This window comes from Macaca mulatta, chromosome 3, assembly GCF_049350105.2.
Source record: "Macaca mulatta isolate MMU2019108-1 chromosome 3, T2T-MMU8v2.0, whole genome shotgun sequence".
Taxonomy (NCBI): Eukaryota; Metazoa; Chordata; class Mammalia; order Primates; family Cercopithecidae; genus Macaca; species Macaca mulatta.
Genome location: NC_133408.1, coordinates 91,268,231 through 91,286,303, shown reverse-complemented (window position 1 = coordinate 91,286,303; position 18,073 = coordinate 91,268,231). Strand labels below are relative to the sequence as shown.

Below are 18,073 nucleotides of genomic sequence, written 5' to 3'. Positions count from 1 at the left end.
ACTAAGTTTTGTTTATTCACTATCTAGCTAAACCACATTAGCTTATCCTTTGCTTCTTCAGGGATAGAAAATCTTACTACCTATAGTTTAAAATATTTGTTTCTATCGATGAACTCTACCTCTAATGTGTTTGTAAGTTTTCCAGATCAAGGAAAAATAGTAATGGTGAATAATATGAGCATCATATAGCATCCCAGTTTAGTCTCAGTTTTTTATGGGAAAGCTGTTTTGGTATCTTCATTTTAAGAATGATGCTAGCTTGTCACTTTCTGGCAGATTTTTCTTTAATGATAAGAATGTGTCCTAGTCCATCATCTTTAATGAATGTATTAAATATTATGAAATACTATTTTAACATTATTGGGTTTAAATTGAAATTAGCATCTGGGTTTTTACATTGAGCTTATTCATGTGATATGGAGCACTGACCTGTTTCATATTTTCAAGCCCCTCTTGCTTCCCTGAGACAAATGAATATTTGAACCAAATTCAGTGTCCACTGCCAGCAAATGCAAAGGCTTTTGTAACACGTACTTTGCTAACATTCATCATCCATTTTTCCATTTTACTTTTTATTTGCCCTGGTTTTTACCACGTATCATTATTTTTTATTATCTTCAAGGTTTCCTATAAACCGCCCCAATTTTTAGGGGAAGTGAGGCCAGGAATGAAAGAAAAAGAAAAGAGTATGTATTAATAAACAGTAGAAAGCATAACAAAGAGACACAGAGAAAGTGCTACAGGAGTTCTGAGGATGCTGTAATGCCCTCCCTCAGTGAGGGTGAGGTGAGGAATCAGAATGGTCACCCAAACCTGACACTTGAGATGAACCAGAAGTGTTTCTCTAAGGCGTAAGAAGACAATGGGAGCCTGTGCCTTTCAACAGATCTGCATCTCTCATTACCAGCGTGGGCAAATCTACCAAGCTCACCTCTTAGGCATGACCTCTAAGAGACAACAGGAATGGATGCTGACTGGGGCCAGCTATGTATCTTTTCAGAAATAATGTAAAAAGGAGGAAGTCCTTAAAAAGCCTAGGATAAATATTGTTTTCATCCATTTATAATTGAGATGTGCTTGGTATAGTCTCCTTTTAAACTGCCAAGTTTAGTTGCTCTCTGCAACCATTTCCTATGGGGATGAACATTTTACTGCAATTTCAAAAGTATCTTCAAGTACTGCCTTCTGAAACAAAAACAAAGCACCACAGAATTTCAGATCACGCACAGAAACAGTTGGCTTTGCTGCAAGATGCATCTTGGTATCTCTAAGCTTGTGCATATTCAAGATAATTTATTTCTTCCACAAATAGGGCATTTTGCAGTTAACAAAGCACTGTAATTTACATTGCCTCACCTGATTCTCAGAAGAGAATGATGACGATGACTGATGATGATGACAATGATGATTGATGATGATTGATGACGATGATATCCCCAAGTTACAGATGGGGATACTAAGGGGCAAGATGAAGATTAACCATCATGGCAAAAGCCCTCATATCAACTATCCCTATCACAAGGGTTTCTGATTCTGAATGCAACAATCTAATATGAGGTTCTCCTGCCTTCGAGAATGCTATTATAAATCCCACTATCAGTTTTATAATTATTTACAACAATCACCTTCAAATGACTTTTATGCTCTCTCCTATGATTATTTTAATTTGGACCAAAAGTATCTGCAACTTCCTAACATCACAGTTAGGCTTTAGAACAATTGTTTTGTTTTACTTTCAACTTAAGGTTGAAATAGAATATAACAGTACAATGTGAAAATTCAGGGCAGAATCAAGATCTGAGAGCATTCCACTTTGCATAGAGCAAGAGTACAAGCTCGTATTTGGAAGGAAAAAAAAAGGTCCTTAAGAGATTTAATTGTTAAAAGCTAATTTTCTTGAGTTTTCTTTAGCTAGAATGTTTTGCCCAAGAATGAAAGTGATGGATGGTACTTCTCAAGGTACGAAAACACCAATGTCCCAGAGTCAAGTGTCTATTCTAATTGCTGCTGCACTCCAAACAGTCCTTCAGGTTGCTCATCTGTGTTATTTTTACTTGCTAAAGCAGAGGTGTCTGGGTGATGAATTATACAAGGTGCTCTGCTCGGCACCACTGGTGTGTTATAATAAATATTGCCATGGAAAGACAAAGTAAGGAAATGGTGAATGTTTTCATAGTGTGTGATGTAGGTTTCTTTCTGTTTTGTTTTGTTTTTTTTTTTAAAAAAAAAAAAACCAGAGAAGTAGTTATTAAATTGTAATCTAATTATAAATGGTTAAACAGGTGAATTTGGCAAAACTGTTTCAAGGCTTCAATCACAAATGTATGTCTATTCTGCCCTTCAAAATACACCTGAGAATAGCTCCTACACAAAAGTGTAACTGAGGAAGTGGAAATACCCATTTGCTAAAACAACAGTAATGTAGTGGAGCCCTAGCATCTTAGTGATGAAAGAAGAAAGGCATTATAATCAAACCTCAATTTCCATTTTTCTGCAACCTTTGATACTGCTACATTACAAAAGACACTAGTGCATTTCCCCAGTTCTCAGTACAGACAAAATGACAGAGGGCTATAATCTGGCTTCAATTTGTTATAGTTTTCTGCACCAGTAAGGACACTGCAGAAAAGACTGTAAAGAGACAGAACTAAGGGTTTCAGGTAATTATTTCTCCCATCTTAACAGAACTCCAGTTTTCTTTAGATATCTAACATCCTGTGGTCACATAACATTCTCAGGAGAAGTATCTTATACTAATGGGTAATGGGTAATGACTAATCCAACCTCTGGACAGTCTCATTCCCTGTCCATGGCTGGGCGAGGCACAGTCAGAGGCCACAGTGTCAGCCAAGAAAATATGAGAGAAAGTGTGCTGAAAGTCTTTCAAAAACACTTCTACACATCTAGAAGAGATCCACCGGAAGAGATGGCCTCTTGTTCCTCTGAATATGTGAAGGTAGCCATCATCTTGCTACCAGACACAGAAGAGAAAGATGAAAATAACTTGGGTCCCTAATGACATCGCCAAACAGGTATGCTAACCAGCTCTAGGATCTATACAACTCTGGACTTATGCAATACATGTTCCTAGCAGGACATTTTGAGTTGGGATTTCTACTATCTGTAGCTGAAATTGTCCTAACTGCTGCATTATTAGACCAGGGCTGGGGTGAGCCTGTACACCATCATGCTCACAAGTTATGTCACACCCAGAAAATATAATCTAATTCTAGTGTGTTATGTCCATAACTGGGACATTTCTTTTCATTATTAAAATCCTTCTATTGGTTTCCACTACCTGTAAGGTAAAGTCAAAACTCTCTGCATGGCAAATAACTTGTGATCTGACAGCTGCTTCTTCTGCTAGCACCTCTGCCCTTTGCTTCCTCCCTCAAACCCTCTGCATTAACTACACAGAACTAGAATTCCTCGAAGCTCCAGATCTTCTAGCTCACCAATTCTCGCTACCTAGAATTTTCAACAGCCGCCTCCCACCATCCACACAGTCATGCCTGCCTGATACCTCTTTGTCTTTGTTAACCCCACACGCTGGTATCGCTTCTTCTCTATCACATCTTCCAAGATTCTCCTTTCCACAGCCCTACCCAGTTCTTCACATACCGAAGGAACCAAATATTGCCTCCCAGAGACGTGAACGTGACTCAAATGTAATGTTACAAATGGAAAAATGTTTTATAATCATTTATTTATGTAAAGGATCCCCCAGTTAGCGTGAGCTGCCTGAGGATGGAGAATGGGTTCTAAATCCATGTCCGCAGTGAACCTGATCCTGACTCATAGAGGAACCCTAGTTATTAAGTAAATAAATGAATGAGTGAGGAAAATAAAATATCTTAGCTCTATCTGACATCAGAATATAATTGGGTAAGGTTCTACCTATTCAAAAGAGAATAACTGGCCCATTTGTACCAGAAATCAAGTATTCCAGCCACTCATCAACAATTTATTCATTTATTTATATTTTTACTTTTTTGAGGCAGAGTTTCATTCTTTTCACGCAGGCTGGAGTAAAATGGGGCAATCTCGGCTCACTGCACCCTCCGCCTCCCGGGTTCCAATGATTCTCCTGCCTCAGCTTCCTGAGCAGCTGGGAATACAGGCATGTGCCACCATGCCTGGCTAATTTTGTATTTTTAGTAGAGACAGGGTTTCACCGTGTTGGCCAGGCTGGTCTTGAACTCCTGACCTCAGGTGATCCACCCACCCCAGCCTCTGAAAGTGCTGGGATTACAGGCACGAGCCACCATGCCCAACCAACAATTATTTCTTTCAGGACAAGTGCTTTAATAACAACAACAAAAAATAGCTACCATTTCTTTTTCCACAGCTAGAAGCTGGGCATCTTCTTAATGACTTCACATTGATAATAAGCACATGTGTATTTATCTGTGCCGTGCCTCCTGTCTTCTGTAAGGGTACCACTCCCTGCCCCCTCCACTCTCACTGACCCTGCACACACAAATATACCTCTTCTTTTGAAGACTTGCTCCTTTCTTGAAATAGTCTGTTTTCACGCTGCTGCTAAAGACATACCCAAGACTGGGTAATTTATAAAGAAAAAGAGGTTTAATGGACTCACAATGCCCCGTGGCTGGGGAGGCATCACAATCATGGTGGAAGGCAAAAGTCAAGTCTTACATGGCAGCAGGCAAGAGAGAATGAGAATGGAGCAAAAGGGGTTTCCCCTTATAAAACCATCAGATCTCATGAGACTTATTCACTACCATGAGAACAGTACAGGGGAAACCATCCCTATGATTCAATTATCTCCCACTGGGTCCCTCCCATAACATGTGGGAATTACGGGAGCTGCAATTCAAGATGAGATTTGGGTGGGGACACAGCCAAACCATATCATCTCGCAATCTTCAATCCTGTTCTTCTGACTGGGGCTGCCAATTATCCAAGCCAGGCTATGGGGATATGTGACCACGTCCAGGTCCCTAAGTATTCTTCTTTGTAATTTCTGAAATTGAAACTAAGAGAAAATATGTCTTGCTCACAAAAGAGCCTCATGAAAAAAGCAGGTTAAAAAGAAAAATTTAACCAATATATAGAAGATAAAGAAACAAGGGACACTGTTCCAGGCCCTAGATCCAGCTGTCGCTTATGCCAGAGCACCCTCCTCGCCTCACCGAACTTTCAGTTTGCTCTCTTCTTCTTCTTTTTTTTTTTGGAGATGGAGTCTCACTCTGTCACCCAGGCTGGAGTGCGGTGGTGCAATCTCAGCTCACTGCAAGCTCCGCCTCCTGGGTTCACGCCATTCTCCTGCCTCAGCCTCCCAAGTAGCTGGGACTACAGTCACTCGCCACCACACCTGGCTAATTTTGTATTTTTAGTAGAGACGGGTTTCACCATGTTAGCCAGGACGGTCTCGATCTCCTGACCTCATGATCCACCCACCTCGGCCTCCCAAAGTGCTGAGATTACAGGTCTGAGCCACCACATCCGGCCCCAAAATTACCCATCTTCTAACTAGGACAACATCCATTATCTCACTTAAGGCTCCAACCAACTGTGCACAGCATGTACTATCTTTATCTCATAAATAAGGAACCAGAGGCTCAGAACAGAGAAGAAACATGCCCTAGGCATAAAGCCAGTGACCAAGATAGGTCATTCAGATGCCCAAAGGCAATCACTCTACTTTCTTGCCGCTTTCTACACTGTCTCTCTCTCTCTCTCTCTTTTTTTTTTTTTTGGCTTCCTAAATTCCAGTTTGAGCTCAGTAAACTCAGACATTATGCAAGTAAGTAGGTCTTCCCTTCACTAATAAACATAGATGCCATTGCTCTTGATTAACTCCTGAGAGTGTTACAGACTTCAAATGAATAACCTTGACGAAGTGCTCTGAGAATGTAAATAGACATTATTTTGGACCATGCTATTAGAGGTAACATTTGCTTCTTGCAATGTCAATAATTAGGAAGCAGGAAATAGTGCTGTTTTTTTTTTAAAGCAACCTTAGAAAATGGTACATAAATATTTGGTATTAGTAATTAATTGAACATTAATATGTTTGCTTTAGACACCAAAATATAATTGTTATTTCAGAAGTGGGTTTCCTCAAGAGAACAAAAATTAAAATCAAAAGAGAAACGCTTTCTAGAAAATTGGATCTTTCTGCTTTTGTAAACATCCTTTCTCTCCACCAGTTAGAGTTTTAATTGAGTATTTCTGTGGTCTTAGCACTTCTTTATAGAACAAAAGTGACCATAGTCTTCAAGATTAATTATTAACACAAACCTGAGAAGTGCTCAGAACCATGAACTTAGGAATGGAGAAAAACAGACATATATAAGCCAAGTGAAGATAGATTTGTGTGTAAATCTAATTTTCCTCAGAAGCAAAATAGGCATTTCTTTCAACATAAGGGTGTATTCAGATTAGCTCTGCATATTAGTAACTTATTTAATATGGCAATGGGCAAAAAGCAATCAATTAAAAAGCAATTTTGCTCTTACCACAGGGTGTTTTATCATTTGATGTCTAGCATTCAATCAGAATGTAACATTCTTTTAATATTTTATGAGCAGAAAACAACTCATTTTGGCATGTAGGCTTCAGAAACATGAGTGTTTTTTGTAAGCCTTGACAAATTTCCAGAATGGGCTTTGCAGATGATGGCAAGCAACAAGTCAAACTAAAAACTTAAACTTACAACTATTACAACATTGGGGAAATTATGCTTCAGGACAGATGATGGGCATGTGTTAAAAAACATAATGACAAAACTCATAGGAAAAAATATCAGTCCCAGCTCATTCTCCCACTTTCTGAAGTGTGTAGGAAGTTTTCTGAACTCCCTCAGGGACAAGGACCACATCTGGTTCCTTTGTACCTGCAGTGTCCCTCATAGTCTGTGGCATGTTTTAAGTACTGGATAGATTTCATTGAACAAATTAATAAATGTGTTTGTCATCTTAGGTGAAGAGAGACTGCTTTGACAATGCCAGGCCTCAGGTGTCCAAGCCCAGTCTCGATGCAGAAACCAGGCCTGAGTGAGTCGTGCAGAATGTCGGGAGTCTTCTCTCCACCAGAAGGTGGGAGATGGAACAGTCTTCAGTGCAGGAAGAGCATCTGTGGCACTTCCAGGGACCCGCGAGGTGTTTGCCTTTATCTCCACTCTGTTATTTCAGCCCACAGAGTTCTGTCCTGATTCCTGGATTGACCACCAGATACTCAAAAGGCCAGGGTGCCACTCTGCACCTGCCAGAGGTCAAGCCCTATCCCCTATTCTGTCCCCACCCCATCCCCAAGTACAAAATGAACACTCACCTGAGGAGGACTACCTGCCCAGATTCTTGCCAGCTGAGGTCCCCTCTGCCCACTGGATGGGGACCCAGTGACCCAAAGGCCAGCCCACGTCAGGGTCATGTTTACCCTGCCTGCACCTGCTCTGGAATTCAGCCATCTCTTCCAAGCTATTTCCCCCAGGCTGAATACAAGCTGTTCCCAAAGAGCTTCTCTCACTGAGATCACTGCAATTTCAGCCAGAAAATGAACACAACTACTCAAATCATCACCCCAAATACTACCAATCCATTTCTAGACATTCTGCTCTGGAGAGAACCTGGAGGTGTAGGAGCACAGTGCGGTTTCTGAGTAATTCACTCAGGGACACAAGGCCCTAAAGTAGCAGAGTTGAGCTCAGTTCCCCTCTATTACCAGCAGTCTCCACCTCCTACACCAGATCACTCTTCTTTGTTTACTTTTTGCAGGACAGACATATGTCCCTTGGGCAAAGGAGAAGAGCAGATAGCTGGGCATGGCATGTCATAGAACATGAGTGAAGGCACATAGACAGTGTGCCTTCTGCTGCCATCAAGATGAGCATAAACAGCTAAAGGGTGTCATCAGAAAGGAGGGGACAACGAAGGGCAGTGCAGAGCAGTACCCTGGACACAGAAATACCCATCTGGTAGAACACCACTACTCACTCTAGTTCCTGAAAATTAACTAGATGGTCCAAACATGCTTTCCAGCCAGCAGCCTTCACCAATTTCTTCCATGAAATTGAGATAAACATGAAACAGTCACAGTTATCAGATGGAGAAATTCAGCAGTATTTGTTTGATTTAGGACTTACATCCTTAAGCTGAGTAAACAGTAAGTGATACTGCAGACTGAAATCTCAGCGAGTTAAGTATAATTAGGGAGAAGGATAACTCAAGTCAAGGATCCACGTAAACAGAAATGTTCACATTGGGTGAGCTATAAACCAGAGTAGATGAATGCAGAGATCTCTCAGGTTACATTGCTACTGTTCCAATGCAAAAATGCTCATGGTCCATGTCAACATCGGCTGCTTCCTCCCATGAGCCCTCACTGGAAGATGATAAAGGTTCCCACTTGGCCAAGCAGGCTCAATTTCTTAGTATTTTTCCTTACTAAGTATTAAATTTTCTAGTTTATTTCAGCAGCACCTGTAGTCAGTTCTACACTGTAAATAAAACATAACTCTTTGTCCAATGTAATCATCGGATTCCTCCCATTAATCATTTCAGGCCATTATTTTAAGCTCTCAAGCAAGCAACTGAATATTTATATTTTCACAGTAATACCAAACACCCCAACATTTTTCTGTTGTAAACAGTCTTTTCTGGTGCTCATGTGATTAAGCCTGTGAGGAAAGATTTATATGTGTGTTGGCTTCTAAATGTTGGATGGAATGGAAGTAAACCACTTTAAGAAGACTCAATGTCAACAATGATAACGAGGACAGGTTAAATCATATCCACCTTCATAGGTTAAAGCCAAATTATGCCAATGAATGAAAGGCAAGAAAATTCTCATCCTTTCTTTTTCTGTATGTACTCTCATAAATTTTGTGATATAAGAAAAAGAGCAATAAAAATATTGCTGACCACATTTTTCATTTTCAGCTACCTATTTTCTTTAATAATTTCTTCTTTCTTAGAGAAAGTATTCCAAACAACAGAAACACTGGGAGCAAGAGAATTTCATTAAGGTATTCAATTTTTCTTTATAGAGAAAAATTGCTTTGAAAGAAAGAAAAGGATCTACTGGTAGGTTATAAACTGGAATTTTAAAAAAGAAATCCATAGTTTTTTTTTTCCTCAACAGAAGCAAGCCTGTTTTAATATGTACTCATTTACATGATATTTGAAACTCAGCCACAATATCTGTAAATTTCTCCATTCCCATAGGTTTTAATCACATTTACTTCCAGAGCAGACATGCAAAAGTATGTATTGTAAACCTGAGCCAAATAATAATCAACCTATGCACAGTGATGACCATAAGAAGCTGTCGGCGTCTTGGGATTTCTTCATACAGGTAGGGGCACAACCCTGGAAGCTGGGACTCTGCCAGGCTTCACACCCATGTGGGAAATAAGTATACTTACGCAACTCGCCCACTTTCAAGATCTCACACAGCATCTTAGTCAGCTCTATACTACTGCGGCCAAAGGGACATTCATGCTTATCTTCTCGGCTACTGTTCTCAAGCACAATCTGTAATGGGAAAGGGAACAGATTAGAAAGGCAATTCAATTGCAGAAAACATTAAGAATATCAACTTCATTCCAATAGGTGAATACACAGATCCACTTCAGATCCCCAAATGAAGACTCCCGGGGCCAGGACAAAATAGTACTCCAAGTATATAGGACCTAAAAGTCTCATTTTCCCCCACTAAATCTTTGACAACCCTCTTCAACCCTGTAAGAGGATATTTTGCTTGTTGGTTCCCCATTTACACAGAGGAGCCTGTGGAGAGCGTTTTGGAATAGTACAATAAAGACTTTTTTATTTCAGTGACCAAACAACTCTCTCGTCCTCCCATTTCTATCCTCTTTTCTTGGGAATAGTAACTCCTTCTGTGACTTCAATCTCAAACCTCAATAGGGTATTTTCCAAGGAAGTCCATATTCTTACAAGCTCTTCACCCTCTGGCATCAGTTGAATAAATCATGCCTGGAAAATGTGACATGATGGACCAATCAGAGTCCTTTCCTGAGACTTCATACTAAGAAAAACTGGGGCCGGGCATGGTGATTCATGCCTGTAATCCCAGCCCTGTGGGAGGCCAAGGCGGGTGGATCATTGGAGGTCAGGAGTTGGAGACGAGCCTGACCAACATGGCGAAACTCCGTCTCTACTAAAAATAACAAAAGCATCTGGGTGTAGTAGCAGGTGCCTTTAATCGCAGGTAGAGAGCAGGCTGAGGCAGGAGAATCACCTGAACCCAGGAAGTGGAGGTTGCAGTGAGCTGAGGTAGTGCCACTGCACTACAGCCTGAATGACGGAGCAAGACTCCACCTCAAAACAAAAAACAACAAAAAAAAAAAAAGAAGGGAAGGGAAGAAGGGAAGAAAAGAAAGGAAGAAAGGAAGAAAAAGAAAGAAAGAAAAGAAAGAAAGAAAGAAAAGAAAGGAAGGAAGGAAGGAAAGAAAGAAAAGAAAAGATAAGAAAAGAAAAAAGAAAAGAAAAGCGAAGAAAACTGGCTCAACTATGCTGACGGTGCCCCTGGGGTGTGGACTTAGGAGTTTAGGAGTTACCCGGATGTTGGCCCTTAGAAAAAAGAGAAAATAAAACTAAAATGCAAAGTAAAACAGAGAGGAGAGGCAGCGAGAGACCTAGAAGTGTTTGAGACTGGTTCCACCTGTTCCTACTGGTCCCCTGGTCCTATAGCACAGCTACTTCCCTGTCTTTCTCCTTTGGTTGCTCAATCCCTCCTCTGAAAATCCTTTTGTCCATCTAATAAATTATCCTCTTTTCTTAAGCTAATTTGAGATGTTCCTATCACTGTCAACTAAGGAAATTACTCTACACACAGATGGAACAAAAGCAAAACAAAATAACAAAACTCTCAAGTTATAAAATGTTATCCATGTCTAAAGCTGCCTCTCCAAAACTCATCCCCAGTAAGAGTTTTCTGGGACTTCCTTAATAGCTACAGCACTTTGAATGACCATCTCTCAGTAGCATCTACAATGCTGCTGTGCAGTGACTCATTCTGTCACCTCCACAGACTATGAACTCTTCAGTGGCAGGGACAGGTGTTTTATTCATGTAGTCAACAGTATTAATTGAGCACCTATTATTTACCAGGAAGATGGCTGAGCTCCATAAAATAGACAAGGGCCTGACCTCATTGAGCATTCATTCTAATTGAAGGACACAAAAACAAAAGACGTAGTTACACAGTTTATCGCAAGTGCTATGAAAATAAAATAATAACTTGTTGAGTGACAGAGAGTAACAGGGAATACTTGGGGAGGGGAGTTTAGATAACCAGGTGATCAAGGAAGGTTCTCGGACTATTGAGAATCAAGCAATGGGAAAGATCTTGCTATGTCAAGGTATATGAGAAGGAACATTCCAGATAGACATGAAGGTCAGAGCCCATTGAGGTGAGTTTGGCAGTGGGCTGGCCTCCCCAAAACATATGCACTTAGTCTGCCCAAGCACAGAGAATTTCACTTCACTCAGCCTGAATCACCCTTTTCCTTTTCAGAGAACCCATTCTGGAAAGCAGGAGGGGAGAACAACTAAGTTCCATTAATCAGTGAATTTTATTTCCCTTCTAAATGTTTTCTGAGACAGCCAGATTAGAGAGCTAATCTGAAGCTCCTGATGATGGGAGAAATGAACTGAAAAAAAGAAACAGAGCCAGAAGACAGTACATAAAGAAAAGACAGAAGACAGGTAGTTTTCATCGGCTCCCAGAGAGCACATTCCCTTGTATTTCACATTAACATTCTATTAACATTTCATGAGCACATTAATATTTAATGAGGCTGTGATCTGCATACACTGTAGGTAGAATTACTGCAGCCAATAAATGCTTGGGAAACATTTCCAAGGCACAGTTTATTACCAGGCGCTAAATTAAGTAGTAATTTAAGTAATCAATATGTAAATCAGCTTGGAGAAGCCCTGCTCTTTATTTTTTAATGCACCATCCATCTTATCACATTTACCCACGTATAGAAAAATAAACCTGCCACCTTCTTGACTGATTTCTGTTGTCAAGGCAGACACAAATACTTAAAGCTATGTGTGTAACTCTTGAGATCAACTTTCTTACAAAAATACTGTAAAAAAGATTGTAATTATGAATGCTACTAGTTAGACACTACTTTAGTGAGAGATAATTCTTAAGCTGGACAATGGCTTTTATTTAACACATTGATACATCTACATTCAATTTCGACATTCTGATATTAACCATGTCCATCAGAGACATTTTGAAAAGCTCCATTTGGAAATATCAAAGCTTATTTTTCATCTTTATTTTCCCCCTTACTCTTCAGTTTTAAGAGCAAATATGCTAGAACAGAAATCACAGTGAAGTACTAAGAGCTGCTATTACCACTCATCACACACCAAAATAAGTTCTTTCTGCATGTTTTATTAAAAAAAGCTGGATATCTGTGCAATATGAAGTTATGTTTTATAAAATGCTTCATAGTTTACAGAGTATATTTATATATTCTCTATCAATTGACTTCCAACAAGTACATCCATTGATAAGGTAGGTATTATCAGTCTCTTAAGAATGCTGAAACAAAAGGTAGAGGTGACTTTTTAACCCTGGAGTCCTTTTTTTTTTTGAAGATGTAGTGTCACTCTTGATGCCCAGGGTGGAGTGCACAATCTTGGCTCACTGCCACCTCCGTCCCCCCCACTCCCCCTCCCAGTTTCAAGTGATTCTCCTGCCTCAGCCTCCCAAGTAGCTGGAATTACAGGCGCCTGCCATCACACCCAATTAATTTCTGTATTTTTAGTAGAGACAGGGTTTCACCATGTTGGCCGTGCTGGTCTCGAACTCCAGACCTCAGGTGATCCACCCTCTTTGGCCTCCTGAAGCGCTGGGATTACAGGCATGAGCCACTGTGCCCAGCCTTGGAGTTCAATTTTTAAGGTTTCCAATGACCAAATCTCTTCCTGTCTCCTTATAGTTTACAAATTGGCTTCACATATATACCAAGAAACTCAGTAGATTTCATATCTAAAGAGGCTAAGGGGAATTTGATCAATTTTTTCTATCTACTTGAAGTGGTCTATAAAGCCCTACTCCTTCTAGACAAAGCTATAAGGTTCTGTGTCATCTCATTTATCCCCTGAAGATGACAATTCCTCATGGTGAGTGACCAAAGCTGCTGCAGTGTCCCCACAGACTTTATTTCCATAAATTCCAGGCTTTCCTCTGAATGCTCTGTGTTTCTTGGCACTCTTCTCCAATTGTGTAGATCAGGAACCTCTTTGGCTTGGGCATGACCATGAAGTGTTGAGTCCAAGGCCAGCCTCACCCAAGTATGAATCCCTTCTCTGGCTCTCTTGCCCTCCTTGCCTCAGCATACATGGCTGATTGATATTCACCTGCTCGTCTCTGACACAATCTCTCTTCCACTTTCTATTGAAGTTCTCTCTTTTTGAATTGGGAGAGCCCAATTCATTCTGTGTCTCCTGCAGCCAGCCCTGGAGGGCTTGAGGGCTTCCTTCACACCCTGTCACCTGTGGAGGCTTCTCTTCCACTGTGAACCTTTTCCATGTCACTTTGATGCTAACTTAGGGTCAGGTGAGGCACAGTGGCCTCCCCATAGGCCACACCAAGGACAGTGTGTGTGAGGTGGTACTGTCTGCAAAGACAGGGGACATAAAGCAGCTATGAGAAGCACCGATAATGTAGAGACCTTGGACAAAGGTGCCGCCAACTAGGATGAACTTGCACGAGGCGCTGCATCTCTTTGTGAGATACGAAGACCTTATATAAAACCCACTTCATGGGACTGTTGTGCTATCAAGTCACGCAACAAATGCAAAGTCCCTAAAACTGCCTTCAGAGAGTTCGTGCTTTTATCTCTTTATTGCGCTCCCTCTTCCTGTTTCTGCATGGCCCATGGCCAACATTTCATGCAACACTTTTACCAGCAGCTAAAACAAAATCATGACTGCAGTGAGACTGGCTCTCTGATGACAGGCTTCTAGGGACTCATGAAAGTAAGCCAGAGGCCTTCTGGTTGTTTTAGCATGAGAGGCAGAGAGAGATATAAAAGTAGGTCCTCACCTGCTTACAAGAAGAATGCAAGATAAAAAGTCCCATGTGCTGGTGTTTAGGCAGGGCTCTCCCACAGGAATGCGGGGTAATAGTGTGAAGAATGAACAAGGATCCCACAGAACAAGTCAATGCATGACATGGTGTTTCTGGCAATAAAGTCCTCAAACTAAACTGTTCCAGCCACCATAGGGCAATTGTCCTGAGAATCCTTGTCAATGTCACAAATCAGTTTCCTGACCCACTGCAGATCTTCTCCTATGCTAAATCAACAAATAAATAAGAAGCCTTATCAGTATCAATGAGATCTCCCCACACTCCAACACAGGGTCAGTGTCCCCTTAGGAATAGTATCAGGCAACTCCCCAGAATAAAGTGTTAGTCCTTAGATCATATCCCAAGACACAGATCTATTCCAGGGTCAAAGAGTAAGCCCAGTTTTGATTCCCCTTATGGAGACTTGGGCGCCACAGGGGAGTCACTTCTCCTACATTCTCCCTTGGTTCTAATGCTAATGATGATTGGTGCCAAGAAAACTGAAGACCAGCATGAGAAAGAACCCTGAGTTGCCTCAAGGGGGCTGCACAAGAGGTTACTTGTGATCATGAATTTCAATCAAGTCCAGAGAATTAAACAAACATGTCCAAGCTCCAATAGGATGGTTTTAAATGAGCAGAGGGAAAACACTAAAATTATAGAAAGTGTGCCAAGCAGACAAACAAAATGGAACAGAGCAGAACCACAGGCTGCTAGTTCACCAGATCTGCCTAGAAAGGTAGTGAGGCATGGAAGTAAATAAACCCAAAAGAAAAAAGGCTTTAGGGATGCTGTCAAGATGGCAGCAAAAGGCAACAAACAGCTAACATTTATAGAAAGCATTTCTCTCCCAGGCCTTCTTCGAAGGGCTTTGTACAGATTGTCTCATTCCACACACATGTACCAGCACATGACAAAATACTAAGCCATCTCACTTTACAGATGAGGAAACAGAGACAAAGAGATGTGTCATTGGTCCAAGGTCACACAGCACAGAAATAAACAGACCCAGCATGGAAGCTTAGGTGGCCTAACCCCAAAGCATATATTCTTGGTTACCAATTCCTATTGAATACAGAAAGGGTGAAATATTACAGTAATAAAGCTTTGAGCAGGAAAGACCTTCACATAGTCACAAAGGAGTGATCAGCACTGTGGCTCTGGACAGAAGCAAACTTCCTGGATCTGTTTCTAACAGACAAAATCAACTTCTTGGTGACTTTGTACATATCCCTTAACCTCAGTTTTCTCCATAAAAATGAGGGCAGGAATACGTATCCATAAAGGGTTGTAAAGATTAAATGGGAAAACAAAATGGAAATAAAGGTTTCCTTAGTGCCTGAAACACCTTGAACACTTGATGGAGACAACTGATACTACTATCACGATAATAATTACATAAGCTCTTGTTCCAAGGTATTACTCTTTGCATTTCTGAAATATTCGTATAGCTCTTGGGAAAAGCTGTCGAAAAAAAGACAACAGAAAATAAAACATGGTTGCTGTAGCCGTTATTAATCTTGCTTTTTGTGATAAAGTAAGGACTTGGGTGAAATAAATAATATTTCTTTCTTAGATGGGTTTCCTCAAGTTCTTTTAGCATCTCTTTAGAAAAGTGTGTCTTTAATGTGTGTCAGAATCACCTGGAGAATTTACTGAACGCAGGCTGCTGGGAGGCTCCCCTAGGGTTTGATTGAGAAGGTCTGAGGTGGAACCCACAAAAATAAGTAAGTCAGTAAACCAAGTCCTAAAGTTTTCTGAGACAATGAGGGGACTGAGGGAGAGAGAGTTAGAAAAGGATTTAAGAGAATATTTAAAAGTTATTTTCAGCAGCATGCTCTTAACTAAAAACTCCATCCCCTCACCTTCCCTGAGCCTTAACTGGTCATCTAGAGAGAGGCAGCCATCCATGGTTTGTCCAGGCTGCGGAGGCCTCAGGCCTTTGGACAGGGCCAGTGCTGCCAGGCAGCTGAGACGGGCTTTCAGAAGATTGGAAATGACCAAGTTAAGAATGTGAGTATAACTGACCACCAGGGAAAAGGACAAAAAACTTAAAGCGATATTTCTAAGAGCCAAATAACAATGCATCCCAGGAAAAGTAGAAAAAGAATGTATTAATATAATGGGTCAGACTGTTAAAAAAAAAAAAAAAAAAAGAAAAGAAAAAAAAAGGCACACAGGGAATCAAGATAAATAATAATCTGGACAAATGAGAGGAATGGTATAAAACCCAGCTAATGAGGTGAAATGCTTCCAGAATAAAATTAGGCAATTGCACATACAGAGGCATAATAAAGGCCATAAATATAAAATGGCAAGGAATTGACTGGGTAATGGTATAGTAATTAAAGCCTGGAGGTTCATAATAGACCTCAAATTGAACATTAATCAACCAAAAAAGAAATGCTCCCTGTACAACAAAAGCAGGATGTGTGAAACACACAGAGCAATCACAGCCACGTTTTGCTGAAAGGTCCTCCCTTTGAGCATCACATTGGGTAGCACAAAGAGGCCAAAGGATTAAATAATAGCAGAATGACTTGTGTTTGTGCCTGCACAACATTACTGAGGGAAGCCGAGCTCTGTTGACTATTCAAAGGCCAGGAGGTATCAGGGGCAATCCTCCAGCTGACTCCCCCACCAAAGAAGCTAGGCTAAGAAGATCTCCCCTTTTATGCCAGTACATGTGTTCCTGGGCCCAAGGATGGGTGCAGGTGTAGTGGGCACCTGTAGGCTTCACTCCAGGTTTATTTAAAGCAATAGTTCTCTAACTTGAACTTCTATTAGAATCCTCTAAAAGTTTATTAAAATGCAGATTGCTGGATTTCACCATCCAGAATTTTGATCAGACATTCTGGGGTGTACTCACGAATCTGCCTTTCTAACAAGTTCCCAAGTAACACAGATCTGCTATTTTGGGACCACACTGTGGGAACCACTGACTTAAAGGTCTGTCACATCTACACTCCCAATTTCCATCATTAGCAAACCTTTTGTTTTTAAAGACATGTAAAGCAATGAAAGTAGAAAAAGAAATAAATCTGATTGGTTCTGGTTTGTTTTGTTTTTCCTGTGACTAATAAAAAAATCATTAATAAGAATCAAAATCCATAGAGAGAGAAGGCAGAATGGTGGTTGCCAGGGGCTGAGAAGTGAGAATGGGGAGCCACTGCTTAGCAGGTATGGGGTTGATTTTTGGGATGATGATGATGTCTTTGGATCTACACAGAGGTAGTGATTGCACAACACTGTGAATGTATTAAATGCCATTGAATAGCTTACTTTAAAATGGTTAATGTTATGGCATATGCATTTCATCTCAATTAACAAAAAAGAGTTAATATATATTAGACGATTACCATGTGCAAACTCTCAAGTGTTTAGCTCATTTGGTCCTCACAAGACATTGATCTGGGATGATGATGTCATCTTTGGATCTACACAGAGGTAGTGATTGTACAACACTGTGAATGTACTAAATGCCATTGAATAATTTACTTTAAAATGGTTAATTTTACGGCATGAGCATTTTATCTCAATTAACAAAAAAGAGTTAAGACATATTAGATGATTACCATGTGCAAACTCTCAAGTGTTTAGCTCATTTGGTCCTCACAAGCCATTGAAGCGGGACTACATTTTAGAGCTTAAGTAAGTTGCATGCTGTTTAGGAGGAACACTGCTATGGTTTGAATGATGGTGCCCCTTCCAAAGTTCATGTTGAAAATCCCCAGTGCAACAGTAATAAGGGTGTGGCCTTTGGGAGGTGATTAAGTCATGAGGGCTTCTCTCTCATGACTGGGATAACAACCCTTATAAAAGGGCTTGTGATTGAAAGGAGGCTCTCACTTGCCCTCTCTCCCTTCTACCATGAAAGGACATCATGCTCCTCTCCTCCAGAGGATATGGCACCAAGGCACCATCTTGGAAGTACAGAACACAGCCCTTACCAGACACCAAGCCTGCTGATCCCTTAATCGTGAACTTC

The 18,073-nt window shown here is 40.7% G+C and overlaps 1 protein-coding gene across 6 annotated transcripts in view; it reads right to left on the bottom strand.

Moving 5' to 3' along the window:
• ELMO1 (engulfment and cell motility 1) overlaps positions 1-18,073 on the bottom strand; it is a 575,941-nt gene that overhangs the window by 233,479 nt on the left and 324,389 nt on the right. For all 6 annotated transcript variants that reach the window (XM_015133709.3, XM_077995014.1, NM_001257647.1 and 3 more), the window contains 1 exon segment: positions 9,392-9,500. In XM_015133709.3, coding sequence (XP_014989195.1) covers positions 9,392-9,500 — 109 coding nt within the window.